The sequence below is a fragment of the Bufo bufo genome, chromosome 4 (genome assembly GCF_905171765.1).
Source record: "Bufo bufo chromosome 4, aBufBuf1.1, whole genome shotgun sequence".
Lineage (NCBI taxonomy): Eukaryota > Metazoa > Chordata > Amphibia > Anura > Bufonidae > Bufo > Bufo bufo.
In genome coordinates this window covers 463,472,719-463,493,862 of record NC_053392.1, presented here as the reverse complement: position 1 = coordinate 463,493,862, position 21,144 = coordinate 463,472,719, and the positions used below count along the sequence as shown (strand labels likewise).

General features: G+C 45.2%; 1 protein-coding gene across 1 annotated transcript in view; it reads left to right on the top strand.

Moving 5' to 3' along the window:
* The window catches only part of ACOXL (acyl-CoA oxidase like), a 625,524-nt gene that overhangs the window by 492,862 nt on the left and 111,518 nt on the right, over positions 1-21,144 (top strand). The window contains 1 exon segment of the mRNA XM_040429469.1: positions 20,822-20,923. Coding sequence (XP_040285403.1) covers positions 20,822-20,923 — 102 coding nt within the window.

Sequence of the window (21,144 nt, the reverse complement as noted above, 5' to 3'; positions counted from 1 at the left end):
CCTGTTCTACTCTGTATCCGTAGCCCATCGCCTAAATTCAGAGCAATAGGTCTCCGCAAAAACGTTCTCCCTGCCGCAAACCCCGTAGCTTGGTCTCGGCCTGAGAGATCCAATCGGGGTCATCATAGATAAGACCCACGGCTCTAAAGAACTCATCTACCGACCGGAGGGACGGTGATCCAGTCGGAAGAGAAAAAGCCCAAGATTGGGCGTCCTCTTTAAGCAATTAAATAATCATACCCACAAGTTGACACTCATCACCAGAAGAGTATGGACGCAGCCTAAAGTATAATTTACATGACTCCCTGAACCGGATGAAATTATCACTACCCCCGGAAAACCTGTCCGGGAAAGCTACCTTCGGTTCAGGGCAGGCCTGGAACCCACTACCAGAACCAGCAGCCTGTGGACTCTGAATCTGCAAAACCATTGCACGGAGATCTGCTACCTCCAAAGTCAGATTCTGCAGCTGTTCGACCAGTGCAGTCATAGCATCCATAGCTGCACAGATCAGAACAAAAAAATGGCGGTATTGGCTCTGGATAATGTCACGGATGTAGTAGGGGAGAACACCAAAAGACAACAAGAAGGAAGGGAAAAGACACTAGGCCTCACCGCTAGGGAAGGAAAAGGGTCACCACCTATAAAACCTGGCCCTAACTCCTATTCGTATGGGCACCTCTCGATGGTAGAGATGCCCATACACAGTAACCTAAAAAAAACCTGGTGGCCCTCGGATGCCCTAATGTTAATGACAGGGCAGAGACTACCTGCTCCTTCCCTGGTGAAGGAACCAGCGTCTCACCGAGGCCTTGTAAACAAAAAAGGTGGGGGGGGGGGGGGGATACAAAATACAACAAACGGAACACTTAACTTCTGAGGCTGATGGATGATGGATAAACAGGACTTCAACTAGAACCCCACTCCAGCTCTTCCAAAAACCAAATGAAACTATCCAGAGCAAGGAGTGATGGGTAGAGTCAGAATAAATAGGGGGAGGTAAAGTTCACATGATCCACACCTGAACAGGAGGTGTGGACATACAAGTAACACACAGACAAAGTGAAACCAAAACCAAAAGAGGCTTTCAGATCACTAATATGCAGATAATCTTTCAAACCTTCTAAAACCTGTCACCGGTGTGACATTTAGATGGCATTTGTTACAGTGGACTGTGTCGTCATCTTGTACATGCCTGATTAATGTGCTCCTTTTATTACTCCTTATTATGTTAATGTTTGTTGTAACCCTCAGGAAATGTTAGGTTTGTGAACTCTCCATTTTACAGGGGTCTCGGTGGTCTGGCTGTGCTTCAAAGCATTCCTCTCCATGGAGGTAGTGAACCTTGGCCCCCTGCTAGTGATGTATGAGGCCCCGGGTTCATTCCCCGGCATCTCCATCTTTAAAAGTAATATCGGGAAGTATTACTTTACTGAGAGAGTAGTGGATGCATGGAATAGCCTTCCTGCAGAAGTGGTAGCTGCAAATACAGTGAAGGAGTTTAAGAATGCATGGGATAGGCATAAGGCGATTGTGGGGAGTTAGCTCTTCTCTGGGGGTCATTCACACAAGTATCGTCGCCAGACACCAAGTTTCAGGTCCAAACATCACTTTATTTGGCACCACAGCAAACCAAACTTAAATGATACAAAATAAACACCTGCCCGGCTGGGCTCTAACTAAACATATAATAACCTGACTCACCTAAAGGACCGTTCACACACGGTCATAACATGCGGCTTTCTCAGCCCAATAGTCAAGCAGCCTCCAGGCTGTTGCAAATGCAAGTCTCTTTGGGGGATTGTGGTCCAGCAGTCCTCCCGACTCTGACCTTGTGCCGCAGGCATCACTGCATCCCCCAAATTCCAGGCTGTCCCTTAGCCTCGTGGTCCCTCAGCCAAGCCCGGATAAGACCACACACACAGAGCCTCAACAGGCCTCTGTTTCTGGAAAACACACTCTCCTTCCCCAGACTGGGAGCCACACCCAAGTCCAGCAACAGGATTAAATACCATCCCTGGACATGGGCATATTCCAAAATCCCGGACTGGAGCATGGGAAACAGGCACCCACCCAACACATTGCCTGTTCCTAGTAAAAGCCCGCCATGGACTAGCTGGAGCCAGCTAATTCTAAAATTTTTGGCTCTATACGCCACCACATTGGATTTGAAATTAAACAAACAAGATGTGCTTTAACTGCAGACTGTCAGCTTTAATTTGAGGGTATTTACATCCAAATCAGGTGAATGGTGTAGGAATTACAACAGTTTGCATATGTACCTCCCACTTGTTAAGGGACCAAAAGTAATGGGACAGAATAATAATCATAAATCAAACTTTCACTTTTTAATACTTGGTTGCAAATCCTTTGCAGTCAATTACAGCCTGAAGTCTGGAACGCATAGACATCACCAGATGCTGGGTTTCATCCCTGGTGATGCTCTGCCAGGCCTCTACTACAACTGTCTTCAGTTCCTGCTTGTTCTTGGGGCATTTTCCCTTCAGTTTTGTCTTCAGCAAGTAAAATACATGCTCAATCGGATTCAGGTCAGGTGATTGACTTGGCCATTGCATAACATTCCACTTATTTCCCTTAAAGGGTTTCTACCACCACATTTTGACCTAATTAGCTGTCAGACACTAGCGATCTGCTAGTGTCTGCTGTACCTAACCATGCTATTGTAATTCCTTTCTCTGCAGCGGTTACCCAAAAAAACGTAGTTTTATTGGTATGCGAATGAGCCTCTAGGTGCTATGGGGGCGTCTTTTCAGCACCTAGAGGCTCCGTCCACTCACCATTTCTGCTGCCCAGCGCGCTCCAGCCCGCCCCTCTCCTCTAGATTGACAGCCTACTCGCGCCTGCGCCGTGTGTTTCTGTATTCGGCGCAGGTGCAGTGACTGTTGGACTGCTCCCTGCGCCGCAATCGGTGCAGGCACAGTGAAGATGCCAGCGCAGGGAGACAGTCACTGCGCCTGCGCCGAATACAGAAGCACACGGCGCAGGCGCAGGCCTCTAGGTGCTGAAAAGACTCTCCCATAGCACCTAGAGGCTCATTTGCATACCAATAAAACTACGTTTTTTAGGGTAACCGCTGCAGAGAAAGGAATTACAATAGCATGGTTAGGTAGAGCAGACACTAGCAGATCGCTAGTGTCTGACAGCTAATTAGGTCAAAATGTGGTGGTAGAAACCCTTTAAAAACTCTTTGGTTGCTTTTGCAGTATGCTTTGGGTCATTGTCCATCTGCACTGTGAAGCGCCGTCCAATGAGTTCTGAAGCATTTGGCTGAATATGAGCAGATAATATTGCCTGAAACACTTCAGAATTCATCCTGCTGCTTTTGTCAGCAGTCACATCATCAATAAATACAAGAAACCAGTTCTATTGGCAGCCATACATGCCTACACCATGACACTATCACCACCATGCTTCACTAATGAGGTGGTATGCTTAGGATCATGAGCAGTTCCTTTCCTTCTCCATACTCTTCTCTTTCCATCACTCTGGTACAAGTTGATCTTGATCTCATCTGTCCATAGGATGTTGTTCCAGAACTGTGAAGGCTTTTTTAGATGTTGTTTGGCAAACTCTAATCTGGCCTTCCTGTTTTTGAGGCTCACCAATGGTTTACATCTTGTGGTGAACCCTCTGTATTCACTCTGGTGAAGTCTTCTCTTGATTGTTGATTTTGACACACATACACCTACCTCCTGGAGAGTGTTCTTGATCTGGCCAACTGTTGTGAAGGGTGTTTTCTCCACCAGGAAAATAATTCTTGGGTCATCCACCACAGTTGTTTCCGTGGTCTTCTGGGTCTTTTGGTGTTGCTGAGCTCACAGGAGCGTTCCTTCTTTTTAAGAATATTCCAAACAGTTGTTTTGGCCACGCCTAATGTTTTTGCTATCTCTCTGATGGGTTTGTTTTGTTTTTTCAGCCTAATGATAGCTTGCTTCCCTGATAGTGACAGCTATTTGGACCTCATCTTGAGAGTTGACAGCAACAGATTCCAAATGCAAATAGCACACTTGAAATGAACTCTGGACCTTTTATCTGCTCATTGTAATTGGGATAATGAGGGAATAACACACACCTGGCCATGGAACAGCTGAGAAGCCAATTGTCCCATTACTTTTGGTCCCTTAACAAGTGGGAGGCACATATGCAAACTGTTTTAATTCCTACATCGTTCACATGATTTGGATGTAAATACCCTCAAATTAAAGCTGACAGTCTGCAATTAAAGCACATCTTGTTCATTTTATTCCAAATCCATTGTGGTGGTGTATAGAGCCAAAAATGTTAGAATTGTGTCGATGTCCCAATATTTATGGACCTGGCTGTATATCTAGGGCCTTGACTCCACCAAGGTCGGGCCCCTTGGTGACACGCTCCTGGTGCAAGCACCCCTTTCTCATGCTTCCCCAGGACTTTACTGCACCCATCACTATTCACATTGCCACACCATCCTTCATATAAGATAATGCCAAGGGCTATTCATTCTATTCAGTATATTGGGCAGACTAGATGAGCCAAATGGTTCGTATCTGCCGACACATTCTATGTTTCTATGATACAGGCATGGAAGGGAATGTGCGTGTTTCTGGATGTCTCTGAGACTGGAGGTAGTAGTTAGTTGTTGGTTTGAGAGAACAAGCTGTGGCTTTCTCTCCTCCTAGATTTGCCAGTGATACTGGGAATTGGGATCTTCCGGCATGTTTCTGTATATCTAATATGTGTGACCTGTCCATCTGATGGGAAAAAAGGACTTCACTGGTAAAAACTACTATTGCTCAGTGCTTATCTGTTGTCGGTCATGAGTAGTTTTCGAGACAGCATTCACCCCAGAGTCCTTAAAGAACTCCAGTAATGGTTGCTGCCCCTCTAACGGATTAGTTTAACCAGTCCCTCTTAGGACTCACCCACACAACCGTGGTTTTGGACCGCATCCGGTCCGCATTTTTTGCAGATCGGATGCGGACCGATTCATTTCAACGGGGCCGTAAAATATGCGGACAGCACACCATGTGCTGTCCGCTACTGTACAGGTGAAACTCGAAAAATTTGAATATCGTGCAAAGTTCATTTATTTCAGTAATGCAACTTAAAAGGTGAAACTAACATATGAGACAGACTCATTACATGCAAAGCAAGATATTTCAAGCCTTTATTTGTTATAATTTGGATGATTATGGCTTATAGCTTATGAAACCAATATATTCCTGTCAGGAAAATATCGGAGCCCTTCATGCACCACGTCACGGTCACTCAGCATGGCAAAGGGTCCTACCACTACGCTAACTATGGTATGAACAAGGTCTGAAGGTGATGTAATCCAGCTCACAGCCAGGCTTCCACACAAACGCCTAGCAGGACAACTAGTGCAATGTGAACAAAGCCAAGACTGCAAGCCACACCCATATCAGACCCTGTGATGGAGGTCACCAGGTGCAAAAGAGTGTTTGAATGGCACACTCTTGGAGATTGGTGAATGGCCAATGGGTAGCAGAGAATTTTGGCCAGTGAGGAAACCCTCCTAAAAAAGATATTTGACCACCTAAAAAGCAGCAACTTATCGGATCCAAAACAGCATGGCTTTACTGAGAGTCGACCATGTCAAAGTAATCTTATTGATTTCTTTGACTTTTGTCACAAAAGTGTTGGATGAGGGAGGTGCCGTGCATATTGCTTACCTGAATTTTTGCAAAGCCTTTGATACAGTGCCACATAATGAGCTGATAAATTATTGAAACATATCAGGATAGACTTTAAAGAACATAACCTGTATAGCTTTGAGGAAAGAAGGGAAGGGGGGCATGATCAAAATCTTTAAATATGTTTAAGATATAAATAAGTTTCAGGAGGGAAGAATTCTCAGTAAGATGCTAAACACAAGAACAAGGGAGCACAATCTGAAATTAGCTGGGTGGTAAAATCAGGAGCAATGTCAGGAAACATTATTTTACTGAAAGAGTGGTTGAAGCTTGGAGCAAACTTCCTGCAGATGTGGTTGGGAAATCTGCAGTAAGTGAATTTAAATCTTCTATGTTTCTAGTACCATGAGAAATATATGGGGTATTACTGTATAACTATTTGTAGAAGACATTATGACTATGGTTAGAAGAGAGCAGACTAGAAATTCCTAATGTTGTGAAATCAAAGGTATCTCCCCAGAGAAGATGATCATTTGTAAAGAGTTGCATTCAATTTGCTGTACAGTCGAGTCATTAGTCTGAACGATGAAACCCCATCCAGTTCCTCCAGGTGTCTATCCTGAGAAACTAGCGTGGTTGCTATCAGTTCTTCCATTCTGTTTAGGAGATATTTCAGCAAACCAACTCTCAAGAATATCCAACAATCCCTTAGAGAATGAATGGAACGGCAGCAGACATGCACCACCTTCCGCTCCTTTCATACGGGGGCATGGGACCCCTGTTCTCGTTCAAAACAGTGAGATTCCCACTGCTCAGATGTTCGCTCGCTTATCCCCTATCCTGTGGATAGAGGATAAGTTGATATATTGGCACAACCCCTTTAAAATTAGGGCTCTTTTACCGTTTTATGGACTGGCTGATCAAATTCGTGTGTGAATAGTTAGGAGCAATTTACAGAACAATGACCTAAATTCTCTATCTAACCATTCACATTTTTTGTGGGAAATAACCGGTATCTTTCCAAATAAAACCACTCCTTGTGAATTAAAGGGCTTAACGCCAGTCTATCAAAGGAGGCCTGGTTACTAAAATAAGGACATTAACAATGTCTGTGGGTGGGCTCCAAGGGGAAGCATATTCTTACAGAAACACAGGCTAAATTGTGATTTATTGCTTATACAATTTATTGCAGATGATTTCATTGAAGTTCAGAGGAAACTACTTAACAGAACTTCAGTCGCAATATTCATGTAGGAGTTAGGCTACTTTCACACTGGCGTTTTGGTTTCCGTTTGACTCCGTTCAGTCACAATTCCGCTTTGGAGACGGACGCCAAAACGCTGCCTGCAGCGTTTTGTTGTCCGCCTGACGAAGCAGAGCCAAACGGATCCGTCCTGGGACACAATGTAAGTCAATGGGGACGGATCTGTTTTCTCTGGCACAATAGAAAACTGATCCGTCCCCCATTGACTTTCAATGGTGTTCAAGACTGATCTGTCATGGCTATAGAAGACATAATACAACCAGATCCATTCATGACGGATGCATGTGGTTGTATTATTGTAACGGAAGCGTTTTTGCAGATCCATGACGGATCCGCAAAAAACGCTAGTGTGAAAGTAGCCTTAAACCCAAGATTATTGAACGGACAGACTCTCTTGATTTTCCTTAAAGTTTGTTAGAAACAAGGGGGGGCATTTATCAAGACTGGCGTTTTCATCACCAGTTTTTTTCCACTTCCGCAGCTGGAGGATGCACCAATGTTCTGCTGTGGCACAGTCCTCGGCGTAGATTTGGTGCATCCTTTGTAGATTGTAAGCCCTCACGGGCAGGGCCCTCTCTCCTTCTGTACCAGTCTGTAACTTGTCTTGTTCATGCTTAGTGCAATTGTCTGTATTATGTATGTGCACCCCTTATCATATGTAGAGTGCTATGGAATGAATGGCGCTTTAATAATAAATAATAATCCTCCCACAAGCTGTGTCACAGACTTAAATCTATGGTGGCCTCCTAGGTGCCAAAGATTCCTATCTTCATTCAAACCAGAAAACTGTAGTGAATGAAGATAAATGTGTCAGCCCTGCTGGTTATGAATGGATGTAAATACCCTCAGATTAAAGCTGACAGTCTTCAGTTAAAGCACATCTTGTTCGTTTCATTTCAAATCCATTGTGGTGGTGTATAGAGCCAAAAATGTCAGAATTGTGTCGATGTCCCAATATTTATGGACCTGACTGTATGTGCCCTTTTCACAGTATTATGCTCAAGTATGTTCCCCTTTCACAGTATTATCCCCAGATATGTGCCCTTTTCACAGTTTATGGCCAGATATGTGCCCCCTCACAGTAGCGATGCCCAGATATGTGCCACCTCACAGTAGCAATGCCCAGATATGTTTCCCCTCACAGTTGAAATGCCCAGATGTGCCCCTTAGTTTTATGCCCTGATATGTGCACCCTCACAGTAGTTATGCCCAGATATTTGCCCCCTAATAGTAGCAATGCCTAGATATGTGCTTCCTCTCAGTAATATGCCCTGATATGTGCCCCCTCACAGTAATATGCCCTGATATGTGCCCCCTCACAATAGTTATGACCAGATATGTGCCCCCTCGCAGTAGTGATGCCCAGATATGTGCCCCCTCAGTAGTTATGCCCTGATATTTGCCCCCTCACAGTAAAATGCCGTTATGTGCCCCCTCACAGTAATATGCTCAGATATGTGCCCTCTTAAAGTAATATGCCCAGTTATGTGCCCTGACATATGCCCCCTCAAAGTAATATGCCCAGTTGTGTCTCCTCACAGTAATATACCCAGGATTATGTCCCCTCACAGTAATATGCCCAGGATTGTGCCCCCTCTCAGTAATATGCCCAGTATTGTGCCCCCTCAGAGTAATATGCCCAGGATTGTGCCCCCTCACAGTCATATGCCCAGGATTGTGCCCCCTCACAGTCATATGCCCAGGATTGTGCTATGGAAGCAGAAACAGCTGCCTGAGAGCGGGATATACCTCCCTCCGCCACTGAATTCCGCGGTTGGGAGGTATGCAAACACTTTTGGACATTATCTTAACCTCTAACATGCTCAGGGTTCTGCTCAACTAACATTACCACTTAATTATTAGGGAATATGAAGAACTGTAGACAGAAGGTATCCAATCATTTTTTATTTGCTCAAAGATTCTGCTTTTACAATGCAGCATACAGATAAATTTGATTCTCATGCATCCTTAAAGGCTATGTACACCTTTGAAGGCAATTTTTTCTTTTTATGATTCCATGTTACTCATTTTTGTCTAAAAATAATTTTTTTTAATTGGCCTTTATTAAGAATATTGAGCTTTCACAATGGGTTAAACAGTTTTTCTAACTGTGTGACTGGTACTTTCACCGGATGACACCGGAGAGACGGATCCAGTGTTTCAATGCATTTGTCAGCCGGATCCGCTCCAGATCCGGAAACAAATGTTATCCGTTTGCATACGGATTTCCGGATCCGACAACGGAACTGCCTTCCGGAATCCAACAATGCAATTGTGAAAGTACCCTAACAGTGCTTTATTTAGTGTGTACAGATTCTGAGCTACATCAGAAGTATACAATAAATGATTGTTGTCAGCTGTGGTATGAGGGCAGGTAGGCAGTGCAGAGCATAGGTAGGTGATACAGTGTCCATTGGGGACAGTATGGTTGGAACTATAGATATTGTAAGCATCTAAAGGGTAAGGTTATTGATGGCAAGTATGTGTCACTGAGGCTGCTGCTCTCAGTGATGTAAATCCCGGAGGTAAATGGCAACCAGTGATGTTAGATTGCTGAGTTTGTGGTAGCTGGAACTTGGGTCCGGGATTTAGGAGTGACTGAAGAGTTTGGGTGGGAAGGTCACTCCCATACTCCATCTCCTGTGTTACCACCTCACCCAGCTGGAAGCTAATTTAAAAGACACACTGTCAGTATGTGTTTGGTGTTGGTCTGCAGAGGACTTAGGAGCATTCCTCTCCACAGTGTTCCTGAGAAGGGAAAAGACAAGATTCTGCACAAAGGTGACTCCTGTATTTTGCCTGTTTAACAATTGAACTGTTATATGACACATGAGGGCTGAAGACAAGTGCTTTATGTGACTGAACTTTGATGGGCTGAAGCCAAGCCGTCGTGTTGGACCAAATTTGAGTTGTGTTTTTTTCCAATAAAACCCTTATGTTGCATCCAATCCTGCCGACTGCCTACCATTTGTACAGCTAATCTCCACATATGGTGGAGGATGCGGGCAAGTGGTTGCTAAGGGTAACGGCTGCATAATTTTTTTTTACTCTGTAACAGGCTTATGTCCTGGATAAAGTCTGCTACATTGTTGCCCAGTGAGACTCCTGCCATGGAGGAGCTGGTTAAGCAGTTGGTGCATGTCAGTGCTGCCCAGCAGGAAACCAACCGTCTGTTGCTGGAACAGATCACAGTCCTGAGAGAGAGTGTGTCAGCTCAACCAAGGAATATAGAGGAATTAGCTGGGACTGTGAATGAAAAGAAAGCAGTGCACCGCGCCTTGCAAAAAATGACCCCAGATGACGACATAGAGGCCTATCTGGCGGTGTTTGAAAGGATTGTGGAAAGGGAGAAACTCCCTGTGGCTGAATGGACTGAGGTTCTGGCGCCTTATTTGACTGGACAGCCGCAAAAAGCATATTTTGATTTAACAGCAGAACAGGCCAAAGACTATGATATCCTTAAAGCAGAAATCATGGCCCGGTTGGGAGTCACCTTATCTGTGCGCGCTCGCAGAGTCCATGAATGGCGGTTTGAAGAGAAAAAACCGCCCCGCTCTCAAATGTTTGATTTGTTACACCTTGTGCGCAAGTGGCTACAACCCGAGACACTGAGTACAGCAGACATGGTCGAACGAATCGTGCTCGACCGCTATGTGAGTGGACTTCCTTGGGACATTCACCGCTGGGTTGCTCAGGGAGACCCCAAAACCCTGGATCAATTGGTTTCACTTGTGGAGCGGTTTACCACTACCGAGACCTGTCTGAGGCCTGAAGGTAAACCACAGCAGTTTGTGGGATCCTCTGGTGGTCGTCGACAGAGAGCAACCTCCACAGCCATTTCTACCTCTGAGCAGGAGGACCGAGCCAACAGACAAAGCCTGGGTGGCTCACCCCGGGGAAAGAGGTTTTTCATTCCAAGAAAGGTACCCTCCCGTTCTGAAGCCCCACTCGAAGGCCGACCTGACGTCCGTTGTTGGAAGTGTCAGCAACCGGGGCATATTGCAGCACACTGTTCCCAGGGGGAGGAGCCAATGGAGTGTGGTGCCACCCGCCGCCTCTCCATGTTTGCTCATCCTGTTTGCAGTGCTACACCCCTGCAGGAACCAGGTCCCCAGGAGCGTCAACTCCAGGTAAACGGGGTTAGTGTTGTGGCCCTTTTGGACTCAGGTAGCCTGGTCACCCTCTTGTGTGCTGCCGTACCCCATGACCTGGTCATCCCTGAAAGGCGGGTGGGGGTGGTTTGTATCCATGGGGACACTAAGCATTATCCGCTGGCCAAAGTGACTGTAGGGACTGGCTGCGGGACAGTGATCCATGAAGTGGGTGTGGTACCAGACTTATTACATCCATTGATTGTGGGACGTGATTTTCCGTTGTTCTGGGAACTCTTGTCTCATTCCCACTGTAATGATACGCCTGTTGCATGTTCACCTTCTTTCAGCCCAATTCCTTTAGGGGAAGAAGCCCAAACAGATGCTGTAGGGGTGACCAATGAGGTATCAGACAGTTTTCCCCTTGAAGTATTGGCTGGGCATGAGGGTGAGGAGTCTAACCCTGAGCAGAATGTACCGGACTTGGAAGTGTCACGGGAGAACTTTGGGACTGCTCAGTTACGAGACTCCACCCTGAAACATGCATGGGAAAATGTAACTGTACTGAATGAGGTACCTCAGGAGCCTAATGCTGATCAAAGGTTTCCTCATTTTGCTGTCAGTGATAACTTACTGTATCGTGTTACTAAGATGCGTAATGAAATTGTGGAGCAATTGGTGGTACCCATACCTTATAGAAGGATGGTCCTTGATATGGCCCACACCCATTTACTTGGGGGTCATCTGGGGACTGACAAAACAAAGGAAAGAATCCTGCAAAGGTTCTATTGGCCAGGTTGTTACCAAGAGGTTGAAAGGTTTTGTCGGTCCTGCCCTACCTGCCAAGTAACGGCTCCTGTGAGTCACTTTCGGAGCCCCTTGGTTCCCCTGCCAATAATTGAGATTCCATTTGACAGAATAGCTATGGATTTGGTGGGGCCGTTAGTTAGGTCTGCCCGAGGCCACCAGTATATTTTGGTAGTGCTGGACTATGCCACCAGGTATCCTGAAGCCATTCCGTTGCGGAATACCTCCTCCAAGTGCATTGCTCGGGAGTTGGTTCATATATTTTCCAGAACTGGCCTACCAAAAGAAATACTGACTGACCAGGGTACACCTTTCATGTCCAAAGTTATGAAAGAGCTTTGCAAACTGCTGAAAATTAAGCAGCTAAGAACCTCTGTATATCATCCCCAAACAGATGGCCTCGTAGAGAGGTTCAATAAAACCTTAAAGGGGATGTTGAGAAGGGTGGTAGAAAAGGATGGGAGGGACTGGGATTGTCTGTTGCCATATCTCATGTTCTCCATCCGAGAGGTCCCCCAGTCCTCCACTGGCTTCTCTCCATTTCAGTTATTATATGGGAGACATCCCAGGGGATTGCTGGATATTGCCAAGGAGACTTGGGAGAGTGAGGCTACCCCTTACAGAAGTGTGATAGAACACGTGGCCCAAATGCAAGATCGCATCAGCAGTATTATGCCCATCGTGAGGGAACACATGCAGAAGGCCCAAGAGTCCCAGAGCAGGGTGTACAATAGAGCGGCCCGGGTGAGGCAGTTCAACCCTGGGGACAGGGTACTGGTGCTGGTTCCCACGGTAGAAAGCAAATTTCTGGCCAAGTGGCAGGGTCCTTTTGAAGTAGTAGAAAGGGTTGGAGAAGTCAATTATAAAATACATCAGCCTGGGAAAAGAAAGCCCATCCAACTCTATCACGTCAATTTAATAAAACCTTGGAAGGATAGAGAGTCCCTGGTAGCGGCCACAAAACCCCAAATGGATTGTCGCACAGATATTGAAAAGGTTGCAATAGGTGACACCCTGTCCAAACCCCAAAAACAAGAAACCAAGGAGTTTCTACAGCAGAACAGGGATATTTTTACGGACCTGCCAGGCACTACAGATGTCATTCAGCATGATATAGTCACTGACCCCGAGGTAACGATAAACCTTAAACCATACAGAATTCCTGAGGCTCGGAGACAAGCGGTCTCTGAGGAGGTAAAGCGTATGTTAGCTCTGCAGGTTATTGAGGAATCCAAAAGCGGGTGGTCCAGCCCCATTGTATTAGTGCCTAAGCCAAATGGGACCTGGCGGTTCTGCAATGACTTCCGCCGTCTAAATGAAGTCTCTAAATGCGATTCCTATCCTATGCCCCGGGTGGATGAATTAATTGAAAGGTTGGGACCAGCTAGGTATATTACCACACTTGACCTCACCAAGGGGTACTGGCAGATTCCCCTATCAGAGGAGGCAAAGGAAAAGACTGCCTTCTCCACCCCAGACGGGCTCTTTCAATATACCAGGATGCCCTTTGGGTTACAAGGGGCACCCGCAACTTTCCAGAGAGCGATGGACAGGGTCTTGGGCCCCCATAAAAGGTACGCAGCAGCATACTTAGACGATATCGTGGTCTTTAGCACGGACTGGGAATCCCATCTAGGTAAGGTACAGGCCGTACTGGATTCCCTCAGGAAAGCTGGCTTTACTGCTAACCCGGAGAAGTGCGCTATTGGGTTAGAGGAGGCTCGCTATCTGGGGTATATTGTAGGTAAGGGCACAATAAGACCACAGGTAAACAAAGTGGAGGCAATTCAGAAGTGGCCACAGCCTCGGACAAAAAAACAGGTGAAGGCGTTCTTGGGGATTGTTGGCTATTACCGCAGATTTGTCCCGAACTTTGCCTCCATTGCAGCACCATTAACAGACCTCACGAAAGGGAGAAAGTCAGTAATGGTCCAGTGGTCTCAAGAGACAGAAAAGGCGTTTCAGGACCTTAAAAAAGCCCTATGCAGTCAGCCTGTGCTGATCGCACCAGACTTCTCAAAAGAGTTTATTGTCCAGACCGATGCCTCAGAGGTTGGTTTAGGGGCAGTAATGTCACAAGAGGTAAATGGGGAAGAACACCCCATCATATATTTGAGTAGAAAACTCACCTCCTGTGAGAGAAACTACTCAATAGTGGAGAGGGAGTGTTTGGCAATAAAGTGGGCCCTCGTGGCTTTGAGGTACTATTTGGCAGGTAGGAAGTTCCGCTTGGTATCTGACCATGCCCCTTTAAAATGGATGTGCCGAAATAAAGGAAACAATGCAAGGGTAACACGGTGGTTCCTGGAGTTGCAGGACTTTAATTTTGTGGTAGAGCACAGGGCAGGGAAGCTTCATGTTAATGCTGATGCCTTGTCAAGGATTTACTGTCTATCAGGGTCAAGTGCCCAGTCCCCTGGCCTTGGGCAGAGGGGGGGGATATGTAAGCATCTAAAGGGTAAGGTTATTGATGGCAAGTATGTGTCACTGAGGCTGCTGCTCTCAGTGATGTAAATCCCGGAGGTAAATGGCAACCAGTGATGTTAGATTGCTGAGTTTGTGGTAGCTGGAACTTGGGTCCGGGATTTAGGAGTGACTGAAGAGTTTGGGTGGGAAGGTCACTCCCATACTCCATCTCCTGTGTTACCACCTCACCCAGCTGGAAGCTAATTTAAAAGACACACTGTCAGTATGTGTTTGGTGTTGGTCTGCAGAGGACTTAGGAGCATTCCTCTCCACAGTGTTCCTGAGAAGGGAAAAGACAAGATTCTGCACAAAGGTGACTCCTGTATTTTGCCTGTTTAACAATTGAACTGTTATATGACACATGAGGGCTGAAGACAAGTGCTTTATGTGACTGAACTTTGATGGGCTGAAGCCAAGCCGTCGTGTTGGACCAAATTTGAGTTGTGTTTTTTTCCAATAAAACCCTTATGTTGCATCCAATCCTGCCGACTGCCTACCATTTGTACAGCTAATCTCCACAATATCCATTGTGGAGAGAAAATAGATAACTGTTTTTTAGGGGTAAATGTAGGTTAACTGATGGGTTGTGTAAATTACCTGGGGAGTTGTATAGGTTCCTAATGCAAGCATATAATAGGGTAACCAAGTGTGCAGTGGTAGCCTTAGTTCACTCATAGTATGCCAACCTCAATGCCACTATATCCTATTATAGTTCAAGCCACTATAACAGCAATCCCATTGCTCTAATAAAAGCATCAGACACAGTGCACCATAAGTTTCACATAACAGCACCAACCACCGTACCCCCATAACAGTGTCAACTACAGTAGTTCCCAGAAGTACTGGTCACAGTGAGAAGCCAATCAACTAGAATGGTTTTAGGAGTTCAGTAGAGTCTAGATCTGTATGATTCAAAACCTATTAGACATTATTGATGATGGGGGTCAGGCCCCAAGAACAGTGGCGTAACTAGAGTGTTATGGGCCCCAGTGCAAACTTTGTATCGGGGCCCCCCTACCCCCCGATTTTTATAAAGAAGCGGCAGATTTTCTTACTAATGGCTTTCCTGTGTGGCTAGTCCGCTGCGTGAATGAGGGCCAAGCCCCATTCCGGACAGCAGAGACACGGAGCAGTAACGCGATTGATAATGCTCCGTGCCTCTCTGTGACCTTTTTACTAAAAAATCACAGGGAGATAAAGTGGTCACCGTGATTTTGTAGCAAAACGATCATAGAGAGGCATGGAGCATTATCAATCATGTTACTGCTCGGTGTCTCTGCTGTCCGGAGCGGGGCTTGGCTCTCTTTCACACAGCAGATTAGCCACACGGGATCCGCTCGTGTGAAAGAGCCCAATGCATGGCTACCCTCACCCAGTCCTAATAAAATCTGGTCCTACCTCATCCAGGGTGTCGCTGGCGTCGGTGTGATGTCCGCTGGATCCAGAACAAGGTCCCTGTGGTGATAGAAAAAAAAAGAATAATCACATAAGGAAGGGATGGTGACTACCCCTGTGAAACTACCAGCTGGGGGCGCTCTGCTGGCCTGGTAGACTGAGCTATGCCAATGTATAGCAGGGTAATTTAGGACATTTCCCCTAAGTGCTACCACACAGTACTAATGTCCACATTGTGGCCCCTCACAGTAGTAATGCCCATCTTGTGGCCTTTCACAGTAATTAAGCCCACCTTGTGGTCCCTTCACAAAAGTTATGTCCTTCTTGTGGCCCCTCACAGCAGTTATGCCCACCTTTGTTCCTGTCACAGTAGTTATGCCAAATATATGCCCCCTCACGGTATTTATGCCAGATATGTGCCCCTCACAGTGGATATGCCCAGATATGTGCCCCTCACAGTGGATATGCCCAGATATGTGCCCGCTCACAGTGGTTATGCCCAGATATGTGCCCACTCACAGTAGTTATGCCCAGATATGTGCCCCTCACAGTGGATATGGCCAGATATGTTCCCCCTCACAGTAGTTATGCCAGACTATGTGCCCCTCACAGTAGTTATGACCAGATATGTGCCCCCTACAGTGGTTATGCCATATTATGTGCCCCTCACATTAAATATGCCCACATATGTGCCCCTCACAGTGGTTATGCCAGATTATGTGCCCCCCTCACAGTAGTTATGCCTTTATATGTGCCATCTCATAGTTATGCCTTTATATGTGCCCCCCTCACAGTAGTTATGCCAGATATGTGCCCCCCTACAGTGGTTATGCCAGATTATGTGCCCCTCACATTAGATATGCCCACATATGTGCCCCTCACAGTGGTTATGCCAGATTATGTGCCCCCCTCACAGTAGTTATGGCAGATTAGGTGCCCCCTCAGTAGAGATGCCCACTTTTGTGCCCCCTCACTCTAGTTGTGCCCATCAACCCCCCCCCCCTTCCCCTTTGCCCCCAGTCTGCAGTGTTAGGAAAATAAAAAAAAAACACATACTTACCCTCTTCCCTGATGTTGCGCTGCCACACTCACATCGCGCTGCTGGCTGTACTAAAGGCAGTTTCCCGGGCCTTCAGAGCTCCTCCCACAGCCAGCAGCCCGATGTGCGGCCAGCAGAGGGAGCGCTAGAGCTCCTGCTTCACTGATGATCTGGAGACAGCCCGGCAGTGACAAGAACTGCCGGGCCGAGTGTATGTGAGTGAGTGCGCGCGTCCCCCCTCTTCCTCCTCCCCCTCTCTGCGCAAACCTCCCCCACCTTGCCTCATATTAAACATGTAATGGAGCGCCCTGACGGGGCCCGGCATTGTCACTGTACTTCATGCCGGGCCCCTTCACAGCGCTTCATTACATGTTAGTACAGCGGGCCCCCTCCCCCCGCCGGGCCCGGTCGCAGTCGCACTCCCTGCGACCGCGATCGTTACGCCCCTGCCCAAGAATAATTTCATCTGGTGTGCCCAATGAATACCAGTCTGATGCTGGATATTAGATAGATAGATAGATAGATAGATAGATAGATAGATAGATAGATAGATAGATAGATAGATAGATAGATAGATAGAGCGATATAGAGATGAGATAGACATAGAGATATATATAAAAATAGAGATAGACAACCTAGATACACTAGATAGATAGATAGATAGATAGATAGATACTTTTTACATTTCTGTTTGTATTTCAGAATGAAGAACTGAACTGGAGTTTCACTCATTCTAAACATAAATTATATGTATATATGTTTATCAGTTTCCTTGCACTGGTTACAGTCATACATGTAGAAACATGATGGCATTTACAGTTCTTAAGCGATAACTTTTGCTAGTAGGAGCACAATGAGTTAAATTAGCAAAGTGGTTCACTGAAAGTGAGTGGGTTGACAGTCATGAACATATATTTGTTTACAAGTTTCAAGCATGTGATTCGGTTCTGTATAGCTAGATTTGAATTGTAATGATAATAACAAAATCCATCATTTTTTGCATTTATCAGAACATAGAAAAGCTGCACGACCAAATCACAGCTGCGTCACGACCGCACCATGTGGCCGTACCCCTACAACGGCCAATGAACATGCAATTTTGGGGAATTAACAGGTGATAGCTGCTTTTACAGCAACAATCATCTTCTCTGTATGGGGATGAGTGATCGCTGCTGCTGTCGTTCTTCCCCATGCAGATTCATTGGTTGCAGCACGTTCTTGGTTACACACGCCCCCTGAGCTGCCCGCCTGAGATAAGCCTAGAAGAAAGATTGTAGCAATGAATGGGCCATATGAGCTACAGGACTGGTTCTGGCTTTGTATACTATATGATATCTGATTTTCATTTTTTTTTTACATCAGTACCTTCAAAGGTCCCTAGAAATGTGTTCTACCTTCTGAATGTTTAGGATTACTTGTGAGATATTAGCAATGTTTAGCAATTCTATCACCACCTTGTGATCTAAAGATTTGCCGCCCCCTAAATACTTGCACTAGTTGAGTCGCTTTGCTGCCAGCCTCCATTTCTTTGTGTAAATCCTTGTCTAGTTGCTTCCAGGCTGAGAACAAACAAAAGGAAGTGAATCACTCTACGTTAATCCTGCATAGCGTGATGATCTCACATTGCATATTCTAATGTAAAAGACAATGAAGTCTTTCTGTTTCATGCATTGTTGTTGTCTTATTTCAGAATGTTTTGTGCTTTCCGTTAAAATTCTCATTGCTATTTCCACCCTTCAGTTGGATCTTTTAATCTTGGTGGTGGCGTGTCCTGAACGTCCTTTATTTCCTTAGTGCAGGTTCATTGAGATGGTGATCTTTGTTGCTTGGAATGACAAAGTACATAACATGTACAGTACATAAATGTTTTATAGATTTCTCTTTACAGATACAAGAAGGTCAGCAATAAGAACTTTAAACCCTTAAAAGCACACCTGTAAGGGCTCACATGTTGCCCCTCCATCTTTCCAATCAGATAAGGAGCCTTTACTAAAGCTGGTCATACACATCAGATAACTATCGTCCGAATGCTTGTTTGGCCAACAGCTGTCTCTCCCGATCCTCACGTATACATGCATGCTCGGCTATGCCCAGCATGCATACATAGTGAATGGGGAGAGGGGAGGAATCTTGCTGTAAGACACGTCTGGCAGGGGATTATGTCCCGGAGAACGAAATAATCATACAGTTAAAATGCAATGTGTCTGATCCTTATCTTCCCCAACATCAGCCAATGGCGGGAGAGTTGCGAGGCCCCAAAATGATTGTCTGTTAGGTGAAATTTAACATTGAACGAAGAAGCATTTAGCCAAGCATTGACAGGCCCTCATTGCTGCAATGTTTTTTTTATCTGCTTAAAGATCTTTCATTCAAAGAGAGATTATTGCCCTTCTATTTGTCAAGGATAATGTGCGGCCAGTTTCAATTGATGTAATTTCCAGGCTGGGCTAAAACGTATATGGATGCATCTGTGAAATGGTTGTTCAGCAGATGATCATTTGTTCAACATCCTTCTGCACAATGTGTATCGCCACCTTAAGATTGATATGTTATACATTACAAATAGTGTAATGAAATTATTTACCGTAACTCTTGGACTCCCTTTTCAGCACTAGTGAGTCTGAAGGCTGTCTTCACCACTCACACATGACAGATCACCCACATGTACACGTGTGCCTAAAGGGGAAGCTGTCAGGAGCAGACATCTGTGTGAGTTTGGTATCTTTTGATGGAGAGGGTGCAGCTTACCATATTGTTGAAATTATAGGGTTAATCAACGTGATGTACACATCTTGCCTGATATGCTGCCGCAATGTGTCATCTCCAGATTTGCCCCCTCCACCTTTCAAAGTCCTTATCACATACAGTTCCCCAAAGTGAGAAAGAAACACAGCTATACTCCCCTTACAGTTGCCATTTTGAAGTTGTCAGGTATCTGGTAAAATGTATTTTCTAGGTTCTAAAGGAAAGGGAAACCTAAGCTACTCAGCTATTTTAACCTGACAGCAGCCCCCTATGGATGTGATAATTTGCATGGGCCTATAGGTGTTAGAAACTGTTCACAGCAACACAAGACATCTTGAGACGACTTCTTCTTGGAAAAATTCTTACATTTATTCAGAGACAAGAGCAGCAAGACAGCACAGAATAGTATAAAAGTCAGGCAGAATATGGTATATGACGTAGATGAACATGTGTAGAAGAAATGGCAAATGACAGTTCTTGTTTTATGTCCCCAAACATAATCTTTTATACCCCAGAGAACAAAGCAATAATTAGTATTACAATTCAAGTTTGCCGCAGTGTGCCGCAGTACATAGCTTTTAATGCTTACACACAGATTACATCATTAATGCACTTTTCAATTCTTACTTGGTTAAAAGTTCTCGTTATGTGACAACCTCCAAACATTATTATGCATAAGGAAAACTTACTCCCCTTTATACTTCATGATAGTTAATTGACTAAAAGTTTTCTAGCACGTATGAGACTGAATTTCTAATATATTCTAACCTTGCATCCATCTTACTCTGATCCTATTATCCTTGAAAGTCTTTGTTTGCCAGAAACTAAAGAAGTTGACAAATGTCCAATAGTCAAATATCTAGAAGAACCTATGAATAGGGATGAGCCAACCCGAACTGCAGACTTCAGACTTTTTTACTGGTCGGGTTCTGTGTTCGGGTAATTTTATTATTTTCCGTTATAACATGGTTATAGCTGAAAATAATAGCATTCTTAAGAAAGAATGTAAGAGTATGGCAATTTAGGGATGAAAAACAACTCGCCTCATCCACTTGATCACGCTGCCGCAGTGTCTTCTTCCTTCTTTCAGCAGGACCTGCCATGACGTCACCGCGCTCACTACGTGGTGAGCGCTGCGACTTCATCGCAGGTCCTTTTGCAGGTCCTGCTGTTGGAAGATGGAAGACAGCGCGATCAAGTAGATGAGGTGAGTTGTTTGAACTTTAAGGTAGAAATGCAAGATGTTTGACTAAGATGATATGTCGGACCCACAGGTAGTATCCTACAATATGGTAGTGCATATTATAGAAGATTGCCGCTTGCTGATGGTTTACTTACCAAGCTTATTTTTATGTTTCAGTTTTGCCTGCTTTATGGAACAAAGTTGATTTACAATGAAAGAGCCTGGTATCTAGAACATAAATACCTAACGTCAGCAACCAGTAACCAGATTAGAGACCAGGTAAGAGAGACCATTGGCTATTTTGTGAATTTCAAAATTGTTTGGTATAGTAGCTTTACACTCCATGCCTCGTACCTATATGATTATAAGAGGCGTTAAAAAATGGAAAAAAATTATCTAAAGTCATGGGGTTGTTCACCTTCAGGGGCCTTTCTGACAGGACAAGTTGTCTGCATGTGTAGACAGTATAAAGAGGAGACAGGAGGGTTGGAAAGTGGTGG